This window comes from Idiotropiscis lumnitzeri, chromosome 4 (assembly GCF_059441095.1).
Source record: "Idiotropiscis lumnitzeri isolate Australia: NSW breed Sydney's pygmy pipehorse chromosome 4, RoL_Ilum_1.0, whole genome shotgun sequence".
NCBI lineage: Eukaryota > Metazoa > Chordata > Actinopteri > Syngnathiformes > Syngnathidae > Idiotropiscis > Idiotropiscis lumnitzeri.
The window spans coordinates 18861024-18888329 of record NC_142394.1 but is presented as its reverse complement, the minus strand read 5'-3'; the positions used below and the strand labels follow the sequence as shown (position 1 = coordinate 18888329).

Here is a 27306-nt window from a genome sequence, read left to right as displayed (position 1 = left end):
GACACTGAAAGGAACCAGGGAACGAAAGATAAGCAAGCTGACGAGACAACGAGGTACACCTGGAGGGAGCTGATTGGCGGACGCAAGGAATGGGGTTGATGAAAACAGGTGGGGGGGAAAAAATTAACAATCAAGATGACATGAAAAAAGGAACACAGGGAATACGTGAAACAAAATGATATCTAATTTAAAAAAAATAAAAAAAACACAGCCCAGATAGCAAAAGATGTTAAATCAATGTTGGATTAAGGTTAAAAAGGATTTTTTGTTTTCAATCAATGTTGGTTCAACAACATTTTGTCGACACTGAAGTTTCTTATTAAAATATGCTATTGAATCGACATTGTATTTTTGTTGAATTAAAAAAAAAATTGAAAGTTCAATGTTTAGTTTCAACGTAGATTCAACACTTAAGCTGAACCATTTTTCAACATTTATTCACCCAGATTTTGCAATCTGGGAGATCATGACGGAAATTAGCATAGCTTTCATGGAAATAAAACAGTCATAAGAGCGTAAGACTCCGCAAAAGTGTAATGCTAACATTTAACATCAGAACAAGCTTATATTGGTCAAATTTAAATTAAGTTCCTAAGTTCCTTCAAACATCTTGATGAATCGGGCCCACCATTCTTATATCTACTAGTAATGTGCCTTTAAATGTTCAAGGTAAGATATTTGATGAAGTGTGAGCTTGACGGTTTGTGAACAATCATTTCCGATTTTCTGCATGTATCTCCTCCAATCAACCTGTAGGTCCCACTCAGCTAGTGCCAGCGCCACCGATACAGATGACTACAATTATACACACCACGTGACGCCACTCTGATTCGAAAATAGATTTATTATGCATCAGCCCACACAGAGTCCGCCCGCATGAAAATTTAGGCACACAAACAAACGCGTGCAAGTTTCTAAACGGAGCACGGTTGATATCCAATTACCGCTGCTTCGGTTTGGGTTTTCTTTTGGATGGCTCATAAAAAGCAATATTTGGCGTGACATTGCCTACTTGAGGTCAAAGATAAAATGACTGAGCTTTGTCAGACGGTGATGAGAGAACCCTCCCGGGTACAAAGCTCAAATAAGGAGCACACAAGTTAAGCGCACCATTACCCTTCGCATATTTGAGAGCTTTTTAGTATGCGACAGGCCTCAGGTGCTATAGGAGAGACACTATTTCAATCTTGAGCGTGCCGTCTGGCCTAACCAATGGAGATACAATGATTCATTCCCCTTGCTAGTCTTCAATCAATAACACAGGCAGCAGGGGAGGGAGCAGAGTCTCGGTTTCCTCTTTAAATCCTGCTCTATATGGGCTGGCAAGACAAGCCGTTCATCCTTTATCGTGGCGGAAAGACAAGCGCAAGGAATCCCTGAAGGCAAATGGTGGCTTGCTGGATTTTGTCATATCGGCCACAGTGGTTTGACATAATGATTGAAGTGAAGTATGACTCCATTGGGGAGGTTTAAAAAGCCTCGAACGCTGTTCGATATCCAATTAATTATGATTAGAAAAGGCATGTTTTTTGGGGGGGTTGGTAACAAACTGAACAAATTAGTATTCAAAAACTGTTTAGAGCAGACAAAGGGAGTAAAGTAGAAATGTCTCCGTGCACATTATTTATAAGACAACATAATTCTTTATTGATCGTACTCAGGGGGAATTAACTTGTTAAAGAAGCAAATTAAAAGAATAATGAAGCAAAGGTCAGGTTAGGGAGCTAGTTTACTATTGATCCTCAAATCGGCAGTATTTAAACAAATACAAAAGATATTTTGTTTTCATTTTTCTTGGTTTAAAAAAAAGGGATATATATATATATATATATATTATTAATTATACTGTATACAGAATTGTTTTGACACTGTTTTAACATTTTGCTGCAAAATAGATGCGGTCAACATCTGACATTGAAAATATTTCAAAAATATGTTTAAATTTATCATGTATGACATTAAGAATACCTCAACTTTCAGGGGCTCTATGATGAAGGAACATAAAGTAAATAGAATCTTGCTTTTGAAAACCTGGAGGAAAATATTTTGTAGTCAATGCATGTGTGAAGTCTGGAGCCTGGACATCATCAACCTTTGAGTTTCCTCCCTGGAGATGCTTTGCTGGCCTTGCTTTCACTGCAAGCGACTTCACTTACTGCTTGCTTGTGAGACTTCCTTTGCCGACAGTCTACAAGTGAAAAAAGATGAAATATGCACTCCAGATCAGACTGTATTCAATTTCATAGCATTGAAAATAGGAAAAAAACGAATCACTTGACAGCATGATCCTTCCCTTGATGAAGGAAAAACACTTCACAACATTAGCAGAAGTCAAGACAAGGTCAGAATATTGTGAAAATGCACGATCAAGAGACATCTATATTTATGTAAATACCGAACCAAAAGTCATAACTGTGAAATCAAATCTAAATTGTTTTAGATCACATTTGTTTTGGTGTTGTATAAATGCAAAATTGACAAATCTGGCACTGTCCACGCTTGACTGGCGCTGTATAAGAAAGTGATAAATAAAATTATTTTTAAAAATTGCCAACATGGATTAAACACTTTCTACTGGCAACTATATATATATATATATATATATATATATATATATATATATATATATATATATATATATATATAAAAAACGTGCGTGTAGGCTAAATGCTAGAAAACATTTTTCCCATAATGCCACGGGGTATTGACAAGTGCATGTGCAAGAAAAAACATGATACCAATATTTAATTAGATTTAATTCGACAATTAAGTAAGTAAACAATGTTTATTCATAATTTTTATGATTTATTATTTTGACTTCAGCGTATGATTTACGTTTAGCATTGGTTCCCGTAATGCCACGGGGTATTGTCTTGCACATGTATACTATATGGTATTATGGGACAATAGGCTGAATGGAAACAAAATTATGAAGCATAAATGTTACGTTACATAATTTATGAATGCATTGGTATAATGTATGCCAATTCGTACAAAAAAAAAACCAAAAAACACTTGTTTGACTTAAACATGTCCAACAGTGGAATTATGGGTATAAGTGCAATGCTTTTAGCATTCGGCCTACATTCAAACGTATTTGCAAACATGCTTAATGTACTTACAAAAAAAATTCAAACTTACTTATAAGTATGTTCAAGCATATTTGCAAATAAATTTCAACGTCCTAATCAGTCCGAAATGTTTCCTTCACATTGACAATTACACGCTTCAGTACAATTTAGATATTGCCCAGAAAAGTATGTAACGCATATAATCACTCCAGGCACATTTTCTTATTGTGTTGCTGTTGTTATAACTTGCCGCAACAAAATATGCCACCTCTAATCCCATTCAAGAAACAGCAGTCTAGAGAATAACGACATAAGTGCAACTTTACCATCATCTACTGAAAGACAAGTGTGCAGCCAACACCCATGCTCTTCTTCAATATAACTGATTTACCGTCCTCCTCCTTCCGCTGCCTTTTGTCGGAGAGATGGATGGGCTCGGCTCACGGTGGAGGCGGCACAACCTGGTGGCGAGTGAGCCATCACTCTTGTGACGAGGTGTTGGAAACACAAAGTGCGGCGAGTGGGCGGGAGAAGCCCATCAAAGGTCACGTTGGTGGTCAGATCTCTGAGGGGAGACCAGGTGTAGCATAAACACTCCGGTATTAGCGGTGGATTGAAATAGCCAACCGAGTTGTTGTTGTCGGTGCTGGAGGGGTGATTTGTGTTGATAGCAGATCGAATGTGTATGTGTGTTGAACGCCAAACTGGGTATGCGGCTGAGGTGTGTTCTCATCTCAGGTGAGCAGTTAAGGGCATGAATGTGTTGCGTTGTGGATGAATGTTCAAGCCCTGCTGTGACGGGAAGGGTAATGAGCGCACCTACGGGATGTGAGTGTTTGTTTTGGGTGGCCGGACACCTGCAAGAGTCTTAATTAATGTCATCCCAGAAGCCCCCCGCAGCGGTCTGACCTTCTGTTCAAAGCCTCCAGCTCCTCACCCTGCTTGGGGCTGCCATCAGTGAACCTTGAATTATTGATGAGACTGAGAAAAGGAGTAAGGGGGAAAGGATGGCGACGGATCAGGATTCCTCCATTGTATGCGCATCTGTGTGTTTTGTGTTTTGTGTGTGTGCGTGTGCGTGTGTGTGTCTATGCGTGTTGCTTGGGGCGAGGAAATGAGCTCACAGGATGTTGGATGATCTATAATGGGAGGGTTAGATGAGAGTAACCCTGGTGACGGGCATCCGCGAGGTCTCCTGGAAGTTGTCATTGGAGAGCAGGTTAGAGCTGACCTGCCTGAGGAAGAAGGTTGTTGACAAGGTCAATTGAACCATTTGGAGGAAAGATGAAAGGATAGGACATGAAAAGAGAGAAAAATGAATGTAATATGCTATAATTATTCAAATAGATCTGTTGGGATTAATGGCGAGTGTTTCTATTTTGATGTTCATGCTGTTTTTATCCGTCTGTGGTGGTCCAATGTACCGTATTTTTTGTTACGACAAGAAGGCGCATCGTATTAAAAGGCGCAGTCTCAGTTATGGGTGCTATTTCTGTATTTAACACATAGATACGGCGCACCGTGTTATTGGGCGCAGGCATGGTAAAACATACGCTAGCATAAAACATACGCTAGCATCCATGCAAGCGTATGTTTAAAAGGCTACGGGAGCAAAATTTAGTTTTACTTTATTGAAGTATTGACGTATTTAACACACCAGGTTCCCTGTCGTCCTTGTCAGAGTCCGTCTTATTGTTGTGTGGCACCTCACAAATGACAATATGCTGTCATTTTTGGGGCGAGTCAGTTATCATATTTCGACAGCATTGTTTACGTAGGAATGGATGCGAAATACGGTCATTTGAGTATGTAAATTAAACTCACTGTCCATGACCCTTAATATTACTGCAACATGTTGACTTTGACTGACGGGATGGTATTTACCGATCCCTACGCCCTCACCCACTTGATGGACGATTCTAAAGGACTGCCTACTGTGCAATGGCCGACATTTATGCTAGCCTAAAAGAAAAAATAAGTGTTTACACCCAAAATAAAGTGAAGACATACATTATTAGAAGCCTATAACGTTTTAAGCTATCGCCTGGACACAATGGAAACATACAATTAACGTTGAGCTAGCAAGCAGTTAGCATTAGCGTATGAAGGATATAATAATGAAAAAAATGTAAATTAATTTCAGCCACAATTAAGTCAAGCCCGTATCATTTTCCAGGCGGAAACTGATTTCTTGATAGTACACATCATCGCCAGCAAATGCTAACGCTCCCAGTCAGTCAAGCGGAGCGCTCATCAAAGTCACACATTTACAGATTTTGGAACTTGGTGCACACAGAAGGCACACCACATTAAAAGGCGACCATCCATTTTAGAGAAAATTTAAGATTTTTAAGTGGGCTTTATGATCATGAAAATATGGTACGTGATGTCATATACTAACTTGTGTACGTCCATTTAATGTTACGTGTTGTTAATGGGTGCTGAACCATTAATATTTTTTGCAAGTCAAATTGAAGTCGATTCATCGAGGACATCGTTCAAATTTACAGTAAGTACAGTGGTCCTCAGCCTTCCTTGCACTGCGGACTGATTTCATGTCAAGGACTTTTTTGATGGACATGAACAGAAACCAATAAAAACAAATGATTATAAATACAACTCACGTTACTCTAATTGTGGTTATTGTAGTGAGTGCATGTAAACATGATAAACTTATACAGACTGAATTTTCATCTTCAGACTGACAAATCACGCAAGGCATTTCAGTTTTATACACACAGTATGTAACATTTCCAACAGCTCCCATTATTTCAGTCTCAATCACACATTTTGTATGCAAATGAAGATCCATCATATGACAAACAAGGCATTGCATAAATCTTAAAGACAAATTATCTCTTGATTACCTTCTTCTGTCCTTTAATCCCCTGGCTGCTCGCACACCGACATACTTTCCTCCCTGGTCGTTAACAAACCTCTCACGGGAACTGCTTTCTACCTACACCCAACAAAAACAAATAGCTTGTTTCATGGACTGACGGCGTATGCGAAGAGAAGACAGGAGAGTGTTGCTAATGTATTTTTAATGACTCTTGCACAATTTCTTTTCTCCAATCCAGACAGGAAGCAGCTTCTGTCACCCCGTGTCACCTAGACGGCTTTACTCGAATTGAATATTTCGTCAGGATAAACCTCGCTGAGTCACTTTTATGTTCTTCAAAGTTTGAGTGAATATTCCATCGAGAAGTGAAGTGCTCTGCCCGTGTGAAGCGCTGCATCTTTGTCGTAATTCAGATTGGTGTCAGACAAGGAAAAAAAAATGATCTCTTGTCACACATTAACTAGCAGATTCAGAAACACTGACATGGCAGAAACTGAGATGAAGAGAGATCAGAAGAACACATACAGTACACACTATTTATACTGCACACTGTGTAGACACGACACTCTTGGAATGTGATAAACTCTCACAAGTTAACAAGTATTCAAAAAATGATGTGCCGGTCAGCGTTCTCAAGAACTTCCATAACAAACTCATCCAAACTTGATAGAGCTTCCTTTGTGCACTGGGAAACGGGGGAAAGAACTGTTCAATATCCCATTAAGATAAAAGATTAAAACTTGTTAAATTTGATTTGAAATGAATTGACTTAGACTTGTATAAATACTTTTTTCCATTGAGTGTATTGCTAATGTCAGTCAAACTCTGGCCTCATTTGGTTTCGCAAAGCAAAAGGCCTTTGCGGTAAATATTCTAATCTGTTCATCAGCAAACATTTCCCCCTGTTCTTGTTTCACCTTCTGTCTGCTACCAATACTAATGACGTTTAATCAAGGTTTCCTGTCGAGACAAATGAGGGGGTACCAGATAAATAAAATATTCTGATAGGAAGGGCTGCTATGACAGAAATCCGGTTTCTTTAATTTGGTACCGAATCAGTGACATACTCTGTCCCCGTACGGCCTCAGAGGCTCTGCAAACATGTGTTTACAAGATGGAACAACATTATACTTTCTAAAAAAGCCACCTGAACGAGACGCGATAACAAATTGTTCCATTAACTCCCATCTTATCTAGGACATGAGGTGTGCAATACGTTCATCTGCTTGGGAAATTGTTACCGTGTGTGCTCATCAAACAGCATTTGCCTAACACACCACCTGCGGCAAAGTAAATGTTATCATAGCAGAGAGTGTTTTGGCAGGCATGTGCAATGGGATACATCTTCCGAGCGGAAATCCGCGGCTCAGCGACGGAGGCCCTCTGAGCGTGTGTAAACACTGCATCAGTCTCCAGTGAATGCTGGGAGACGCTTTCACCTTCAGTTGATGGCTGATGTCAACGGCGCTTCCATCCTGTACTATGAAATATGACGCAAACATTCACTGCAACCCCTTGACCTGAGTGACACGGCGAAGAGATTGTAATCCTCAATCTGTGATTTGGAGTCAAGACGGGTTGAACTTGGACTTTGACGGATTTAAACCTGACAACTTTGTTATAAAAAATATAAAGTTGCCTTGTGCGTGAAATGTGCTCTATAAATGAAACTGCCTTATCTTGCCTTTCTTGTGTAACTCAATACAGTATTAGATACAGATTTCGGTATGATCCAATAAACATGATGTCAAACGACAACAAAAGTACATTACAAACCAGGCATTAAATGTTTTAATCCGGCCCGTCGAACTTGAAAAAAATTTAACTTGTTGATGTTTTATTTTCTAAATACTGTGGGTTTATTATATTGTATATATTGTTGTAATGCTTTTGTTCATTTTCATTTAAAATTAAATGTATTTATTTTCTCCGATGAGGTGAGGTTACCAAAACATGCTACTGGTCAAATTTTAGAACCCATTGTGGCCCGCCAATCAAAAAGTTTGCCCACCCCTGTTATAAACTAAGATACTGCCTCTCTGAGATTCTAAAACAAAACTGAGCATTATCATTTCTAATAAAGATTTTTCAATGAAGCCTGAGCATTGGATTTCAAAAGGTCATGAAGTTGTGACGTACTTCCTTTTTACCATCTTTTGCCATGCCATCATTTTTACACGCATTTAGTACCTTAGATTTAATGCTGTCCCTGGGAGCTCAGAGGTCCGCCGCTGCAGGTCTGAAAGTTTTAGGGCCAGTGTGAATGATTTGTGTCGCCTGCAGCGCTCCCAGTAAACCCTATTTTCGAAATATAAAAAATGGCAGAAAATCAAAGTGGGATCTGGGCGGGAGGACACCCCCCGTTGCAGGTTTTGAATGTTTTAAGGAAGCCATTGACCTGGAAAAAAATGGCCAAACATAAAAATGGTAGAAATTGGTTCTTTTATTTGGCCCTGAGAAGTCCACCCCTGAGATTTTGGAAAGTTTCTATATGCTGACGTATGATTTAGCTTATTGCCAGATATATCTTTTACCCCAAAAAGTGGTCACACATAAAAATGGCTAGAACATCATAACCGCCCCTTCACCACCCCCTCCTCAAAGTGAGAATAGATGCCATTTTGGCGTCTGTTGGTTATTGAACTGCCAACCATTTGCATTGACTGAGCAGGTGTTACTTCACCAGTAAACAGTTGGTCCGCAAATAGCTTAATAGCAACATTAATGTGTGTGTCCGTGCATCTGTGAATTGATTCAGCATCATTGGCAGTGAGCGCACTGCGCCGCCTTGATGAATCACTGTAATTTGGACGGCCCGCTGAGGGCCTGATTCCATCGACTATTAGACAGCAGTTGTGCATTGATTACCAAAGCAGATAATTGCCCGGGCCAAGATGAAAATCTGTGCTGATCTGGGCATGTTGTCATCTTTCGAAGCAAACATAAATTTGTCATCCTCCCGGTTTCTATCTAAAAACCTGACATTGCCAAAAGAAAGAAGCTGGGGCGGACCAAATCAATTCCTGCAGTAGGTTAATTGTCTGAGTGCGCCTCCTTCTTTCCGCACACTGGGGGGTGGATTGTATTGATTTACTAATCAAGTAAGATTTTAATTTCCCCATACGTCTGAGGCGCTGTTGACAGTCTGAGGTTAGGAATGTAATTACCCGGGGGTCACCCCAAAACCAAGTAAACCCCACAGGAGCAATGTGATATTAAAAGGAGCGATAATGAATTTGAAATATAGATTGAATGATTTAAGATGAACGGGAATCAGATAAACGCCTGTAGGCACGTCTTGTTACTGTACAGTTAGTCATTTCTTCAAGTAGTGAACCCCAACTCTAATAGAAGAAGTGTCGCTATTAATCGCTAAGTGGTTCGACTTCTTGAAACAAACGAGCGGCTCTCAAAATCGATACCTCCTTTTATCCCCTCAGGAAAACATCATTGTAATTGTAATTACTTTCGTTTGAAGCACATTTGTTCAGACAGAAAAAAGTCTTGAGGCCATTTGAACTATGTTGATAACCAAAAAGAGCAGCACCTCATAAAATGTGTTCCAAGTTTAGAACTTTGTTACTTACGCCTAATTGTTGCTTGGCCCTCTTTGCTGTGGAGTAAATAAATGTCTCCACCCACAACATAAAGCACATCTTTATTCTGCAACCTATTTTATCGCCAACTCGATCAAACGACATAATAACACAATTCATAATGATCAATACAAAAACTCTCATGCTGAATAGGCGTGGGGGGGGGGGGGGGTTGGCAGAAAGAAAAGAATTAGCTTTTTTTTTTTTTTTTTTGCCTCTTTCAGCCCCACATTAATTGCTTGCATTCATCCAGTGAGAGTTACAGTGCGACAGTCTGATTAAATCTGAATAACTCCGGCATGTTCAGTTACTGGTGTTTTTAATTAAATTCTGTCTGTTCATTGAAATGGCTGTGGCTGTAGGGGTGTGCGCCCCGCCACCCCCCCGCCCCCACCTCCTCTCGCTCACCTTGATGTGCAGGAGACACAGCCACAGGCCATAAAAGAGACTTCACAAGAGTCTGGAGAAGAATACAGCAAGACCACAAGCACTTCAAAGCCACGTGAGAACGTCTACATAATGGATGACATGCGGGCGGTCCGCTCTGAAGTGAATTGTTCCTCGCTCAATTAATTTCGAAGCAATTCTTCAATAGGCACCTTTTTGTATAAGGTAGGATGGCACTTTTGAGAGACAGTTTACTGCATGTGGTTTGACAAAAATGGTGATCGTGCTAAAAAATGAAAAAAAAATAAATAAAAACATTTCTGGAAGGCTGAGTAGGACTCGACCACTGACTGAGATGACAAAAATCTTTTGTGGTTGGGGTTGTGTAACCCAATATAACCCCCCCAAAATATGTTTTATCAATTGAAGATAGCCTGCCAAACCACAAGAAATTCTAGACTGGGAACCAAATCGCCCTTATCGGCTTTTTGGCAGAAAGAAAAGTCAGGTTGGATTGTCTTTGAGTAAATTAGTTTAATATCAGAGCAGTTCGTCCCAAGAGCGGAACGGTCCGGCCAGATGTCCATTTTTTTTTTGGGGCGGGGTGACAAACTTTAAAAAAGGGTTCAATTAACAAAGGCCGGAGGTTGATTTTAATTCGGTCCATGAATCGGCCTTCGTGCATGTGATAAACCTAATCACGAAATGGGCATACGATGAAAATTGCCCCCAAACGCACCACTACCAACTGTTGATGAAGAGACCTGAGACAGCAGGGAGCGTTCAAGGTCCCTATATTTCCTGAATAAGCGGATTACCGTCCATAGCATCTTGTGTTCAACTAATTTCATGCATTCAATTTACACACAAAAAGTTACAATTATTATTCAAGCCATTTATCTCGAACAACAAAAGCTCTACTTTTGACAAATGATAGAGAATTCAGGCTTTGTTTACTAGTGGTGCCATGGGAGAACGCTATGGCTTTTGCCACGCTGTACAACGTGCGACATCCTGGTGAATTGTCGTACATTCTCACACTTAACAATAGCATACAGTAAATTGGATGCAAGCAGCCCCAAGGACATGAATAAGTGCTGTGGCCATTTCTGTCTAAAGCGTTCATTGAGTGCTGATGTTAGCGAAGCGCTTATCATGGTCTTCCATGACCAAATCTGCAAATGTAGATTATAGTTTTAGTCTGAGTTCATTTTGACATCTCAAAAGCCAACGTAGGAAATGATTCACAGGGAAGTTTGCGAGGAAACCTTTCTGACTGCATTAGCATCTCATCACGTTTTCTGCCTTTCGTTCACATTCCACATGGTCGGTCTCATTGGGAGAAATTCTATTTGTATTTTGCCCTATTTGATTAAAAGAATTGCGATACACTCAGAATAAGAAATGTTTACATTTATTATGGTCATTAATTTCCATTTCTGTTGCCTATTGGTCGTGATTTGTTTGTCATATTTCATTGAGGGCGTGTAAATAAAGAAGAGAAGATTGTCTGATGTCCCTTGGAGAGTTTCTGTTTTAACACTTAAATACTTAAAAAGCTTTTGAAGTTGTGTTTATGCTGCAGTGTTTGGACCTTGTGGGAGATGAGCAGACAAGACACAAACAGGGACTGAGAATTTACACAGTCAAGGTGCGTTCAAGGACCTTCCCAGCTGCACACAAATAGTAGAGGAGATCAAAAAAGTAACCTAGTGTGGCTTATAATGTGCCGTGTAACAAATATCGGCTCCCTAAAAAAAAAATGCACGTCCCCATTGTTCACGTCAGTGTGTTTTGTTTTTTATTGTCTGCCGCCTGTGTCCCTGAATGCGGAATTCTGTTTCTTTTTTCCTCAGTGTGCTAAATAAGTCAGGAAGCGCATTGGGGGCTTTGTAAAGCTGGCTGCTAACATTATATTGAATTAATTATGCCAGCAAAAGAGGATGTTGGATGAAATCGTGACAGCAGCAGCTGCATCAAGGTCTCTGATAGAGTGAAATAGATTATTTTAATATTGTGACAGAAATCATTGGGGATTCCGTGTAGGCAATTAGATTGTGCTTCAGATTCTTACTTTTGGATTGTATCTGAAATATTTGGGCCACACTATCCCGGGTCACATAAAAAAATGCATGCACTTTGCTTCTGGGAAGACTCAAATATCCCTGCCAAACAAAACCAACAAGAATGGCATTGTTTTAATGAGTATGTTTTATCTGCTTACAAAAGTAATAATCATCAACTGGATATGGAATGTTTTTGATTACTCTTAAAAGTGGAAGTATTGTAGTGTAGTCTGTGTTGTATGTTTGGCGCTTCAAAAAAGAGCGCATGCAGTTAAAAGAAATGCTAAAGCTAATAAACACTGAAGGGTTCTCATTGTGCTGTTGCTGCTCAATAAGACACGAGTTCTACAAGCTAACAAGGAACTTCCTGGTAAGGTTTAATGAAATCAGTAATGACTAATTGTGAGGTCATGCTGTTACTGCTTCTGTTCTTTGCTCAGAGCAAATCCGAATACAAACAGTTCCAGATCCAACATTTCCATGAAACAGGGTTGTGGCATAAGCCATGGTAGAAACATTTTTTTTTTAAATAGGAATGCAGTAATTCCAGGATTTTTTTAAGCATCTGAGATAGCAGCAGAATGCACAGTGCAGGTGTGTCAGAAAGGTTCCAGGACAGACCAGAGCACGACTGATGAGTGTATATGTTTATCTCAATTTTTATTGATTTTATATCGCAAATAATTAGCAGATATTGATTCGCACTGAGGGATGACACGGTGGACGACTGGTTAGCACGATGGCCTCACAGCGCATAGGTCGTGGGTTCGATTCCGGCTCCGGCCTTCCTGTGTGGAGTTTGCATGTTCGCCCCGTGCCTGCTTGGGGCCACTCCGGTTACCTCCCACATTCCAAAACCTTGCATGGTAGGTTGATTGGACACTCTAAATTGCCCTTAGGTTTGAGTGTGAGCGATTGGCTGGCAACAAGTTCAAGGTGTCCCCTACTGCCCGATGATAGCTGGGATAGGCTCCAGGACCCCCCGCGACCCTTGTGAGGAGAAGCGGTACATATAATGGATGGATGGATGATTTGCACTGAATCACATTTCCTGGAAATAACATGAAAAAGCAGAAACCCTTTCAAATGTGAGTACAGTGCACCGATATTGCTCCCAGTTCTAATTGTAATGGGACCAGTCACTAACCAGGCAACACTGCTGCTGGAGATTAAATAGAAACATGCGCAAAGCTCCACTGACTGACTCACTCTTATGCATGTTGACAGCAGATGGCCATGTCAGCATGTCAGAAGGGCGTTTACTGCTGCGGAGAAAACAATTTGAACATTTTGGGGAATTTTAATGAGCAACTGTGGAAACAACACAGTCAGATGAGCTACTATGAGGGGCCATTACATCGCTCCTGTGAGTTTGGACTATTATTACATGCTCTTATAAATACATAATTCTTCTGCAGGAGGAAATTTGCTTCTATATTTGGTGCGCGATAATTCCCATGCACGGCAACGGATGCAATCACACAGCAGCTACTGCAAAACAGCAACAAAAGAAAATGTTCCCTATATGCTGCAGGATATTTTTCATGCAATGGATACTGAATCATCTGCTATAAGAACTTGTTGTTCATCAAGTCATCCATTGCCACACAGACTTATGCATGATCCATCCATTATCTATATACCGCTTATCCTGTGCTGGGTCCCAAGGGAATAGAGCTGGGCAAGTAATGGGGTATAGAACAGTGTGCTGCGCTATATCCCTTACTTAATATCCAATATGTTCAAAGGTTGACAAGGCAGACTGAAGGGGCAAAAGAGAACATTTTCCACACACTGCATGGACACAAATGTGAAGGCTTTAAGAGCAAGTCAAGTGGAGTGACCTTAATGAAAAACTCGAAATGTGCTGGGGTGTGTGTGAGTGTGTGCCCGAGAGAGCGCATTGGAGGGACAGTGAAAGCGTGAGTATGATTTTAAATCAGCAAGAGTGAGAGAGAGAATGGCGAAAGGGTGCAGCAGAGAGAAAATGGTGCAGAATTAGGAGATTAAAGTAGCTACGGGATTAGGCTCCAGGTTTTAATGATGTAAATGGAACAACTGTGGCACATCATCGCCGGCCTTGCACTCCTCTTTGCTGCCTCTCCTTCGAGCACATTTTCTGATGATTGCGCCCCGGCGACCTCTGGTCAGAGCCGGCTTTGCTTTCTCGTAAATGACACACTTTTGTTTTTCAACATTCAGAGCATTCGCTGGTGCTGATTGTGACTTTCTCTGCGGCTATCGAATCAAGCATGATGAGCCTTTTTTAGGAGACAGGCTGGTAATAAAGTCGTAAAGATTAGATCATTGATTACATCAATCAGTCATGTCATGATGTCATAGAGGTGAACATCATTTGATGACGTTGCATGCCTGGTAGGGCGTTTTTTTTTTTAATAAAGATTTTTTTTAAAATGCCTTACTTTACTCACTACACATCAGCCAGATTAACAGTTTTTTGTTTTTCGTGATTGTAAAATTGGGTGAGACAATATGCCCATCTTTATGCTGGGTTTCGTTTTGGGTAACTTAGTCACTAAAACTGCGGAGGTCCTTCAGCAGTTTCTCTGCGATGAGAGGAGTGAGCCTATTCAAGAACAACAAAATGATGATGTGGAAGTTACACCTGGACTATCAACTTCATGTTCCTGCACGGAAACAATAACAGGAGATGAAGTACTCACGGATCAAACCCCCACGGATCAAATGGATTCGGTAACATCGATGATATCGAGGATTCTAAGAAGGATCACATCTGGAGATGATCTAAGTCCAACTCCTGTTTTGCTGGATTCAGTTCTTCCATGCACAGTTACAGTGAGTAGCAACGATGACCATGTGGATGTACTTAATGGTCCTACTGCCGACGATAAACAAGGTAAAGCAACCTTCACCATTTCCGGCATGCCTGATGATTTTAATCCCCCTGGAGAATTAGAAGCCCCATGTGTACAGTCAGTGCCAGCTGTTACAAGTATGGCCGTAATAGACGGAAATGTGGACTCATTGTCAGGACCTAAAGATAAACCGGATTCCACAACTTGTGCCGTATCAAACATTCTAACAGAGATACATTGTGGGAGTTGTTTCGAAACCAACACAATAACGACAGATGCTTCTTCTGAAGAACATGCTTTGTCAACCTGCGTGTGTCACAGTATATTAAATGATGCCAGTCTCACATGTGGAGATGACGCTGCAAGTGACCTTTCACTTTCCGAGGCCACAGTTACTCCAGACTGTGAAACTGCGGGAGTGCTCTGCGATCCTACTTCCATAAATGGACAGAATACAATTAACTGCATGCAGTCTTGTTTGTTCGCTGACAGTGAATCCACAGTTTGTTGGTATTGTGCAAGTGATTCAACACCAGCTGTTCCATGCAACACTGAAATACCTGGAAGGGTTGACAATGAAGCAATACCGTATGATCCTAATACCAAAGAAACATCAAGTCAACCAGATGATCAAAATAACACAAGATGTCTAGAAACTGCGGGCGTACCGGATTTAATTGCGGACACTGTAACGGCACTAAAAAGTACCAATCCCATTCACGCCCATGAGTCGACAACCTGCAACATATCAGGCATGCTTAATGAAGTTGATCCGACTGTTGGAATGGGAACCGAAAGTCCTCAGGATGTTCTTAAATTAGGTCCCACTTTTCAAGACAACCCTGCTTCAAGAAGCAGTCCCACAGACAGTAAATTGGAATGGCTCACGTCCAATATTTGTTTAGAAAATGTTTTTGAAAGCATGGAAGTTATAGGCAGAACTGATGAGTACATGGAAGAATATTGTGGCCTCGATTCAAATGAACAAGAGGATTCATCTATCTATCCTATATCAACCAGAGAAATTAATTTCACTTGCGTTTTAAAAACTTCACAAGAGTCAGATGCAGTGAATACTAAAGACGACGCATTGGAAGTATATTTTAGTTCTACTGACGTAGAGCAACATGATCTACCAACCAGTCCCACGTCAAGAATGTTGGATTCGATCACATCCACCAGTGGTTCAGATTCATCCGCTGCTGTTGAGGACATAGACATTTTGGGCAGAACTGACAACACAATGTCAGAACTTAGTGGATCTGCGTCCAAAGAAGAAGACGTAACCACAGATGTTGAATTAAAAGCAAAAGATGTTGACTGTTTGGGAGCTGATTGTGGTCCTACTTGCCAAGTCCAACATGATTCCACAATGAGTTCCATATCGAGTCAATTGGATTGGATCATGTCCACCGGTGGTTTAGAACCAAGTGATGCTTTTGAAAGCATGGACGTTATGGACAAAACCCATGAGACTATGGCAGACCCGATTGGCCTTGCTTCCAAAGAAAAAGATTCAAGTACCTCCCCTTCATCATCTACAATTATCAATTTCATTGATGGTGAAAACCCTAAACCTATGCTTCCAACTCCAGATGTTGAAATAAAAGCAAAAGGTGCTGACTTTTTAGAAACTGATTCTTCTCTTACTTATCAAGACCAACCTGATTCAACGACGAGTCCCATGTCACAACAATTGAATCGGGTCATGGCTACCAGTGGATTAGAATTGCCTGATGTTTTTGAAAGCAAAGACGTTATAGGAAGAACTAATGTGACCACGGATGAACAGAATGGCCTCACTTGGAAAGAACCAGAGGATTCAACTACCTCTCCAACATCAACTACACTCATCAATATCAATGAAGGTGTAAAACCTATACAAGAGCAGACAACCACAGCTCTTACAGTAAAAGCCCAAGATGACATTTTGGGAGTACCTTCTGAACCTACTTGTCAAGAGCAGCATGATTTACAAACCTGTCCCATTTCAAATATGCTGGATTCGATGTCATACACCAGCAATTTAGATTCATCAACTGTTGTTGAAAACATGAATGACATGAGCAGAGCCGACAAGACCATATCAGAACCTAGTGGACCTGCTTCGGAAGAAGAAAAAGAACCAAGCACCTCCCCAATATCAACGGCAGGAACCAATTCCGTCATCACTTTAGAAAGTGATTGTGGTCCTATTTGCCGGCATCAAGCTAATTCAACAAGACCCATAGCAAGGAAGTTGAATTGGAGCATGGACACCAGTGGTTTGGAATTGAATGAGACTTTTGAAAGCATGGAAGTTATAGAAAGACCTAATGAGACCATGGACGAACCTGTTGACCCCACTTCAAAAGAACAAGAGGATTCATCCATCTCGCCTACATCAAGTATATTCAACAAAATCAATGAAGGTGTAATGCCTACGCATGAGGGCACAACCCCGGCTGTTGCAGTAAATGCCCGCGATGACACTTTGGGAGTTGCTTTTGGACCTACATGGCAAGACCAGCTTGTCTTACAAATGTGTCCCCTATTAAATCTGTTACATTTGATCTCATCCGCCAGCGGTTTAGATTCATCAGCTGTTGTTGAAAACATGAATGATATGAGCAGAGCCGAGAAGACCATATCAGAAGCTGCTTCTGAAGAAGAAAATGATCCAAGCACCTCCCCAATATCAACGACAGTAACCAATTTCATCTGCAGTTTAAATCCTAAACCCGCTCTGCCAACTCCAGATGTTGACTTAAAAGTGAAAAATGTTGAACCTGTGGAAACTAATTGTAATGCTACTTGCAAAGATCAAGCTAATTCAACACTACCCATAGCAAATAAATTGGATTGGACCGCATACACTAATGGTTGTGAATTGAATGAGGCTTTTGAAAGGATGGGAGTTACAGGACAACCTAATGAGACCATGAATGAACTAAGTGAGCCTACTTCAAAAGTACAAGAGAATTCAGCCATCTCTCCAACATCAGCTACACTCATCAATATCAATGACGGTTCAAAACCTGCACGTGAGCTAATAACCCCAGCTGTTGCAGTAATTGCCCAAGATGATATTTTGGGAGGACCTTCTGGACCTACTTGGCAAGAGCAGCATGATTTACAAACGTGTCCCTTCTCAAATATGTTATATTTGATCTCATCCGGCAGTGGTTTGGATTCATTCACCGTTTTTGAAAACATGAATGATATGAACAGAACCAACAAAAACATAACAGAACCTAATGAACCGCCTTCTGGGGGAGAAAATCCAAGCACCTCCCCAGTTACAACTACAGTAACCAATTTCATCTGCAACTTAAATCTTAAATCAGAGCTACCAACTCCAAATGTTGAGGCAAAAGTGAAAAATGATGAACCTTCTGAAACTGATTTTGGTGCCGCTTGCCAAGATCAAGCGAATTCAACAATATCCATAACAAGTAAGTTGGATTGGAGCACGTCCACCATGGGTTTAGAATCGAATGCTGCTTTTGAAAGCCTGGAAGCCGTGAATGAACCGGGTGTCCCCTCTTCAAAAGAACAAGAGGATTGGACCGCCTCTCCTAGATTACCTACATGCAGCAATTTTAATGGAGGTTTAAAACCTACACACGAGCAGACTACCCAAGATGTTTCCATAATTGCCACTGATGACAGTTTGGGGGGGCAACATTCTGGACCTACTTGGCAACAGCAACATGATTCACCAAGCAATCTCATATCAAGTATGTTGGATTTGATCCCATTTTCCAGTGGATTTGAATCATCAACTACTATTGAAAACATGGATGACAAGACCATGTCAGGACCTAGTGGACTTTATTCCAAAAATGGAGATATTTCAAGAACCTCCCCAATTCCAAATACAATCAGTAATTTCTTTGATGGTTCAAAACCGAAACTTATTCTACCAACTTCAGATGTCGAAATAAAAGCAAAAGATGGTGACAATTTGGAAATTGGTTGCGGCCCAATTGGCCAAGACCAACTAGAGATAACAACAAGTCCCATATCAAATAAGTTGGATGGGATCACATCAAGAGGCGAGTTAAAATCACTGGATACTTTTGAAAGCTTAGATGTTCTAGACAGAGCTGCAGATATAACGTTGGCTGCAAAAGCCAACACCTTTGAAATTAATTCTGGACCTACATGCCAAGAGCAACCTGATCCACCAACCAGTCCCAAATCAAATATATCGGATTGGATAACATCCACCAGCGATTTTGAGTCAGGAGATGCTTTTGAAAGCGTGGAAGTCATTGGAGATGAGACCATAGTTGATGATAGTTGCTCTACTTTCAAAGAAGAAGACAATTCGAGTACACATCCTATGTCGACTACATTTATCAATTTAGTTGGTGTTTTTAAACCAACACATGTGCTCCCAAATTCAGGTGGTGCAGCAATTAAGAGTGATGACACTTTGGAACTGATTTCAAACCCAATTTGCAAAGAGCAAGATGATTCACCAAAAGGTTCCATATCAAGTATATTGGATTGGGTCACACACACAAAAGAACCAGGGAATTCAGCAACCTCCCCTACATTAACTGAATTCAACAATTTAATTGGTGGTTTTGAAACATCACATGAGTTACCAACCCCTGTGGTTGCAGTAATTACAAAGGATAATGAAAGGGATTCTGATTGTACTTGCCAAGAGTACCATAATTCACCAATCAGTCCCGTACCAAGTATTCTGGATTGGACTACATCCCCTGGTGGAAAACAATCATTAGTTGCTGTTGAAAACATGAAAGTCATGGCTGAACCAAGTGCCTCCTGTATATCATCTACACTTGCCGATTCCATCAGTTGTTTACAGCTTGAACCTGTACCACCAACACCAGATGATGCAATGATACTGAATGTTGATGACTCTATGGAAATAGATTCTGCTCCTTCACTCCAAGACCAACTTGATTCAACAATAAGTCCCATATCAAGTATGTTGGATTGGCTCATTTCTATCAGTAGTTTAGAATTGGAAACTACTTTTGAAAGCAAGAAGGTTGCTGGAGGAGCTGAAGAGACCATGGCAGAATTACTGCCTTCTTTCAAAGGACCGCAGGATTTAAGTACCTCCCCCATAACGCCTACAATTACACCGTTAGTTGAAGGTTTCAAATCTACACATTTTCTACCAACTTCAGAGATTGATGTAACAGCAAAAGATGATGACACATTGGTAATAGAATATGGTCCTACTTTGCAAGAGCAGTATGATTCAACACTCAGTCCTATTCCAAGTTTGTTTGATTGGATCACATCCCCCAGTGGTTTGGAATCAACGGTTGCTTTTGAAAACACGAATGTTATGGGTAGAGCAGATCAGACGGAGGAACATTGGGGTGGGCCCATTCCCAGAGAACCCAGTGATTCAACAACACCCACAATATCAACTACAGTATATGAAGTGAATCCCATTGGTTTTTCTACCTGCCAAGAAGAACATAATGAAGAATCAAGAATCAGTCCACTATCAAGTTTGTTGGATTGGGTCATGTCCACCAGTGGTTTGCAATTGGAAGCTGCTGTTGAAGGTATGGAAGTGGATAAAAAAGATGAAACCATGATGCTACCCAGTAGTAGAACCTTCAAAGGAGCAGAGAATTTAACTAACTCCTTTTTATCAGCCAGCCCGCATGATACCAATTGCATTGGTTGTTTAAATCCTTCAAGTGCACCAATAACTCCCAAAGTTGCAGTTCTAGCAGAAGAGGACTCTCTGGAGATGGATTCTGTTCTGACTTGCCAAGATCAACAAGATTCACAAACCTGTCTCATATCCAGTATGTTGGACTTGATCACGTCTCCCAGGGATTTCAACTCAGCAACTGCTGTTGAAAGCACGGGGATTATGATTAAAGATAATGAGACCCAGGCAAAAACTAATGACCCTGCTTTCAAACCCCTCCAAGATTCAATGCCCTCTATTATGCCAATGAACCATGAACTCAATCCCATAGATGATTTAAAAGATAAACCGGTGCAAGCAACTCCAGATATTGGAGAAATGTCAACAGACAAATATTTGGAAGTCCATTCTGGTCATACTTACTACGGGCAACAGAATTCACTCACTTGGGTCAAATCAAGTCTGCCTGATGAGATTAGTGATGGAGTCAAATCAGTACGTGTATGTCCAGATTCGCATGCTCCAGTCATGGTAGCTGAAGCAACAGATGATGATACTGTGGCCGTACCTACTTCTGATAAACGGCAGGTTTCAGCAGCTGACACATTCTCAGGTACACTGGATGAGATTCATTCTTCTGAGACTTTACAAAAGCTAAATGTACTTCCAACAACTACGAGCATTTTATGTTTAGCGGAATTAGCCAGAAAAGCTCTGGCAACACCAATTCATTCTACTTCCAAAGTTTCCCAAGATTTGCCAACGTATACCATGTCCGGTATGATCAATGCGACTGACCCAAGCGACTTAAAAGAATCTTCAAATGTACTGCAAAGTCCAATAGTTGGTACTGTTGCCCAAAATCAACATGATTCTATAACGTGGTCGATGTTATGTATGCTAGATGGAATCGATCCCAGGGACCAATCTGAATCTTTAACAACTTCTCAGTGCTTGAAAGTCTTTCCTACAGACAACTACACTGGTGGGCCGACTCACAACGATTCACAGGTTTCGACACAGTTCAATATGCCAAGTTCACTTCATGATTCAGAAGATACAGATTTGGGAAAAGCACAATCTCTTCCACTTATTGCCCAGCCAACTCATGTTGATGACACTGTGGAAGTAACCGTTCGTTCTCCTTTCCAAGAACAGTTTGATTTAGTTACTGGGCCGTCATGTGTGCTTTCTGAGATAACCAATGATGCATTAGAATCTGCAGCTGTTTTCCCACAAGCAGTTGTTAATTGCATGGTAGCCATACATGGAGTGGATGAGATGGAGGCAATAAGTAGTGGAGCTCCTTTCATAGAGACGCATCATTCAAATGACTTCCAAAATTCAAGTCAACTCTCTGGGAATTATCCCCCTGATGGTTTAGAAGTGGCACGTACATTCCCAACTCAAGATATTCCATGCATTGAATTGGCTAAATATGATAGATTGGAAGAACTATCTATTGGTAACGCTCAAGATATTCATGACATGAGAAGTTTAATGCATGAAATCAATTCAAGTGAAGCTGGCTCAGGTCCGACAACACAAGACGGTGGGTGCATTGCACGAATGGATGAAGATGTCTCATTGGGAAGATTAGCATGTTCAAATTTCCAAGAACAACCTGATTCAATTACTGTGCCTTCGAGTACACTTGATGAGATGAAATCTACAGATGGATTCGAATCTGCAGCTGTTTCACCATGTGTAAATGTTCAGTATGTCGAAGACTTATATGGAGATGACACAATGAGAGGGACCAGAGGACTTTGTTCCAGTGGTTCTCAAAACTCAAATGACCTTCAAATTCCTACTGCACTCACTGATGGTATAGAAGTTGTACAAACCCAACATTTGCCACGCAATGAAGCATTGGATAATTTTAATGATACTCTGGAAGAAATGTCTTTGGAAGATACTTTGGAAGAATTGTCTTCTCTTATTAGAGATCAGGCTCACCAAGATTCATCAACTTTCAACATAGCAATTACACTTCATGAGATTGAGTCCAGCGACGATCTTGAAGCCAAATTTCTGCAACCATCTGAAGATGTTCCATGCATTCAAGTAAGTGACAATGATGGTGCCAATTTGGAAGTTCTTTCAAGTTTTCCTTTCCAAGAACAACATGGTACCGTAACCTGGTCTACCTCAGGAGAGCTGGCTGAGATCAAATCCACTGACAGTCCTCAATGCGTAAAAGGCAACCCTGGAAACGATGAGGCAGTAACTGGAGCACCTTCCTTTGCATATCCACATCATTCAAATAACTTCCCAATTCCATGTGCACTCTCTGAGACCTATACTACTGATGGTTTGGAGAAGGCCCATGTGCAAACAACCCAAGATATGCCCTGCTTTGACTTATTGGCGAAATATGATGATGCATTAGAAGAACTGTCTCCTTGTAATTCACAAGACTTCCATGATTTCACAAGTTTGTTTCAAGAGAGCAAGACCAATGATGATTCAGAAGCTGAATTTATGAAACTATCAACAAATGTTCCATGCACAGCAACAATGGATGAAGAGGATGATACTTTGGAAAGGTTTTCCAGTTGCCTTTTGCAAGAGCCACATGATTCAGAAGCCTGGATTACACCATATGTGTTTCATGAGATCACAGACAAAGATGAATTAGAATCTGCGGCTTTTTTGCCAAATTCCGAATGTATGGAAAGTGGACTTTCCGAAATCAATGGCATTGCTGAATTAGAAACTGCGCTTATGCTACCAATTGACAATGTTCCCTGCAGTTCAAGACTACCTAAATATGATGGCATATTTAAAGAACTATCTCCTATTAATTCTCAAGAGTTCTATGACTCAACAACTTTTAACATATCAAGGGCACTTTCTGAGACCTATACTACAGACACTTTAGAAACGACACATGCGCAAGTAACCCAAGATACCCCATTCTTTGAGTTATTGGCGAAATATGATGATGTATTAGAAGAAGACCTGTCGCCTCTTAATGCACCAGATCTCTGTGATTTAACAAGTTCCTTTCATGAGATCAATTCCAATGATGATGTAGAAGCTGAATTCATGAAACTCTGGAGCAATGGTCCATGCATTGCGACAACCGATGAAGAGGACGGTAATTTGGAAAAGTTTTTTAGTTCTCCCTTTCCAGAACATGATTCAAAAACCTGGATTACTCCAAGTGTGCTTGATCAGGGCACAACCAAAGATGGTTTAGAATCTGCAGCTTTTTCATCATATACAGATTCTGAAAACATGGAAAGTGGACTTTCTAAAACCAATGCCCCTGGTGGTTTAGAAACGGCACTTATGTTACCAACCCAAGATGGTCCCTCCCTTTCAAGGCTCCCTCAATATGATGGCTTATTCGAAGAACTATCTCCTGTTAAAGATCAAGAGCTGCATGACTCAACACATTTCAACATATCAAGTACATTTGATGAGATCAAATTCCTTGAGGATTTTGAAGATGAATTTACTCAACCAACTCCAGATTTTCAATGGTTTGCAGAAATGGATAAAGATGATGATACTTCGGAAATTCTTTATAATTTTTCTTTCCAAGAACAACATGGTTTAGATATCTGGTCTACTCCGTGTGTACTTGATGAGATTCAATCTCCTGCTTTTTTTCCACATGCAAATGCACAAAGCATGGAAGCCATATCGGAACACGATGCTGGACCTTCTTCCACGGATCCATTTAATTCAAATGACTTCCAAATTCCAAGTCCACTTTGTGAGACCAATCCCACTGATTTAGAAGCCCCCCATATACTACCAACTCAAGATATTCCATGAACTGAAAAAGTGGCAAATATGACAACTTGTAAGACAATGTCTTCTCCTAATTCCCAAGATCCACTTTTCAGAATACTAAGTACATGTCATGAGATTCCAGTAGAGGTAATTCATTCACCCAAAATGTTTCATTCATTTCAATGAATGATGATGCAACTGCCTTGGAAATATGAAGCACTTTTCATTTCCAAGAACAATCTTTAATCAAATCCACAGATGGATTAGGAACAACAGCTGTTCAACTGCATGCTCCTGCTCAATGCAAGGAAATCATAACTGGAATTGATGAACGATGAATGATGGTTGTTTAAAAACGGCGTACAAGTTACCAATTCAAGACCGATTCCGGATGTTCCACACTTTGTCTTTATGCTTAAAAATGATGACCCTTTGGAAATGTTTTTTAGTTTTCCTGCCCCATAACTTGATTCACTACCCTGGCCTACTTAAACGTGTGCTTGATGAGATTCCAACGATGACTTGGCGTATTTCCAGATAAAGACAACACTTGTGAATCTACTTCTAGAGAGCAACAGGATAGAGCAAATCAACAATTACAACAACACATCATGGTCCCTCGACCCAAGAACAAGACAAGTTAGCCTGGCCTGCTAAAAAAAAAACTCCCTGATGATATCAAATCTTCTAAAAGAATGGCTGCTCTACGAAGAGATTCTGAAACTGTCAGTGCCAGATGCTGACAAAGCACCACGACTTAGAGAGATTCACATGATTTGCCATCCTTCGCCAGTCCAAGAATTAGTGATCCCTCCAATTATCCAGGATTCAACAAGCCATGTCGCATCAGTTCCGCCCAGTGAATGCTTGGAACCTGTTGAATATGATTCCACTTTTGAGTGCATGACACTTTGGAATTGTAGTCTGCTTCCAATTCCCAAGAGCAATACAATGAAAAAAAAATCCGGCCAATCCAACGGTGCCGAATCTCAACAGTTGATTATGTCATTGACCAAAGTTATGGTCAATAATGTGCTTAGTCATTATCGTTATGAGTGTTTATGTATAATTACTCTTTTTGCAACATACTGTATCATTTACCATCCTAACTTGATGCAATTAGCTGTTATCGTGAAAATATAGTTATATTTATAACCATTTTGTCCAATTAAATAGTTCAATGTTTTGCCGTGTTCTCGTTTCTTGAGAAGCACCTCATTTAATTTCACACAAGTAGTAAAGTTCAGCAGTGCTATTAATAGAGGGATTTCTTCAGGATTTTGTTTTTCATTGGGTAACGGGATAAGTGCTAATGTTCAGTCACAAACCAATGAAAAACTCCACATCAGACAAATCCAGTGATATTCTGGCTAACCAAAAAAATCAAGGCCAGACTCTAATCAGCTCGAATCCATCAGGTGATCCAGATTTGAGGTTTAATCTCCCGTCCTTAAAAACGCTCCCCCCTCTACTTCTTAACCTCTTTAATTCAAAGGATATTTTAAATATTCTCTTTGTTGAAATGCAGAGGCTTCGGAAAACTTTTCATCGTGCCCGGAAGTCTTACAGGCCAACCATCAGAAGGTTGAAGCCAACAAAAAGAATTCACAAGTGATCTCCCAATGAGAGGCCTGAATGCAAATCAATTGAGTTTGCGACAGGAGCATGTGGCTTATGCCACCGTTAACTACAATTTGAATAATAGGATGACTTTTTTTTTTCATCCCCTTGCATGCATTCTAATGGCCTTTGACGGAACTGGAGTGTCTAGACACGGTACTGGCGCTTCCCCAAACCAATGCTATGAGATTAGAAATGGGAGAAAAGCTGATGAAGCACTACTTTATTGACCTGCCAAGTAAAAACTTTTCAAAGGATTTCTTTGCTATCAGCAGCCAGTTGGAGCTGGCCGGAGTGTTGACGAAGAGTGTGAAGTGCATCACGTCGCAAAGGTTGATCCCATCGTGCGGCTTGGGAGAGGAATAGCCTGCTTTTTAGTGACTAGAACCAAAGCTGCTCTGTAATCCTCAGACCAATGCCACATATCTGATGCACTATAACTGTTGAACGCTTCTATTTATGTACTGTCGATAGTAAAAAAAAAAAAAAACACACCACAGAGGATTCGCTGGGAGCACAGATGTGGGCCGTAGTAGGAATAATCTGGCGCCTGACTCCTGGCTGCACCGAGTTTAAATGGTGGTGTTGATGATCCTGATGAGCGACAGGTGTGCAGGAGCCTGAAGAGGTAGGGGCGTGACCAGGAAGTGGGAAGGAGCCGCCCAAGCCCTGTAGGGAAACAAAAACATCACAAATCTTTTCAAAAGCGGTACTGAATGTCATTGAAAGAGATTGCATCCTCTTTTTCCGCTATAGAAGCGATTGCATTCACAACTAATTTAGGAATACGAAAATCAAATAACAAAAGCCAAAATGTAAAAACATTTTACTTTAAAATAAATTAAAAGATAAAACATTTGACCTTGAGATTTTATGCCCACACCTGCTCACTCCCCACTGAAGGTGGGTGAACAGTTGATGCACTGGTTCACACAGTTATGTCATTATTATTCCTCGCTCTAGCCCTGCTAAGAACCCATTTTGCTCCGCGGTACACTGCATTCTCTGGCTGAACGCTCCCCATTGCGAGCTGAAAGATAATGTAATCACAAAAATGGACAAAACGGCAGATCCATTTAATCACAAGCATGGACGACAGAAAAAGCTTTTAACTCCGCATTGACGGCTTCAACATTTTGGATCATTATCAACAGGAATTTCAGTCCTCAAAACATACTTTTATCGCTTTCTCCTCCAGGTGTGTGTGTTTCTTCAATGTTGAATGTGAGTCATCCTCGTGCACGTGCCCAGTCCATGAAATGTGACGATTTGGTCGGTCATGTCCTGTCTCCAGTCCTCCTCTTTTTTTTTTTGTTGCAGTTGTTTACATCACGGCTGAGTTTTCATGTACTCCATCTTCCATCCTTTTCTGCCTTAGACGTCATGGTTGCAATTCAAAATGTATCCTATCATGAGAATTTAGTTACACGTAGAAGCAGTTGTACTAATCATTTGGCATTCATGCTGCCGACTTCTTCTTCCACCTACTGCGTGCTCTCCAAGAA

The 27306-nt window shown here is 40.7% G+C and overlaps 1 protein-coding gene across 1 annotated transcript; it reads right to left on the bottom strand.

The window, feature by feature from the left end:
* Nucleotides 1–1818: 1818 nt before the first annotated feature.
* On the bottom strand, nucleotides 1819–27164 carry LOC148338429 (uncharacterized). The gene is made up of 7 exons (XM_088293495.1): nucleotides 27153–27164; nucleotides 26979–27035; nucleotides 26297–26470; nucleotides 5939–6030; nucleotides 4196–4306; nucleotides 3463–3636; nucleotides 1819–2188 (listed from the first exon to the last, which is right to left on the bottom strand). Exons 1-5 carry the CDS (start codon nucleotides 27162–27164, stop codon nucleotides 4225–4227), a joined length of 417 nt encoding a protein of 138 aa, XP_088149621.1. The 3' UTR covers nucleotides 1819–2188; nucleotides 3463–3636; nucleotides 4196–4224.
* Nucleotides 27165–27306: the final 142 nt, after the last annotated feature.

What these genes read in the sequence shown, in the direction of transcription:
- LOC148338429 (XM_088293495.1), bottom strand. An exon ending in CTCCCAGCGAATCCTCTGTG is followed by an intron (nt 6,031 to 26,296) that starts GTGTGTTTTTTT and finishes TGTTGGGTGTAG; the next exon opens with GTAGAAAGCAGTTCCCGTGA. An exon ending in GGATTAAAGGACAGAAGAAG is followed by an intron (nt 4,307 to 5,938) that starts GTAATCAAGAGA and finishes CTTCTTCCTCAG; the next exon opens with GCAGGTCAGCTCTAACCTGC.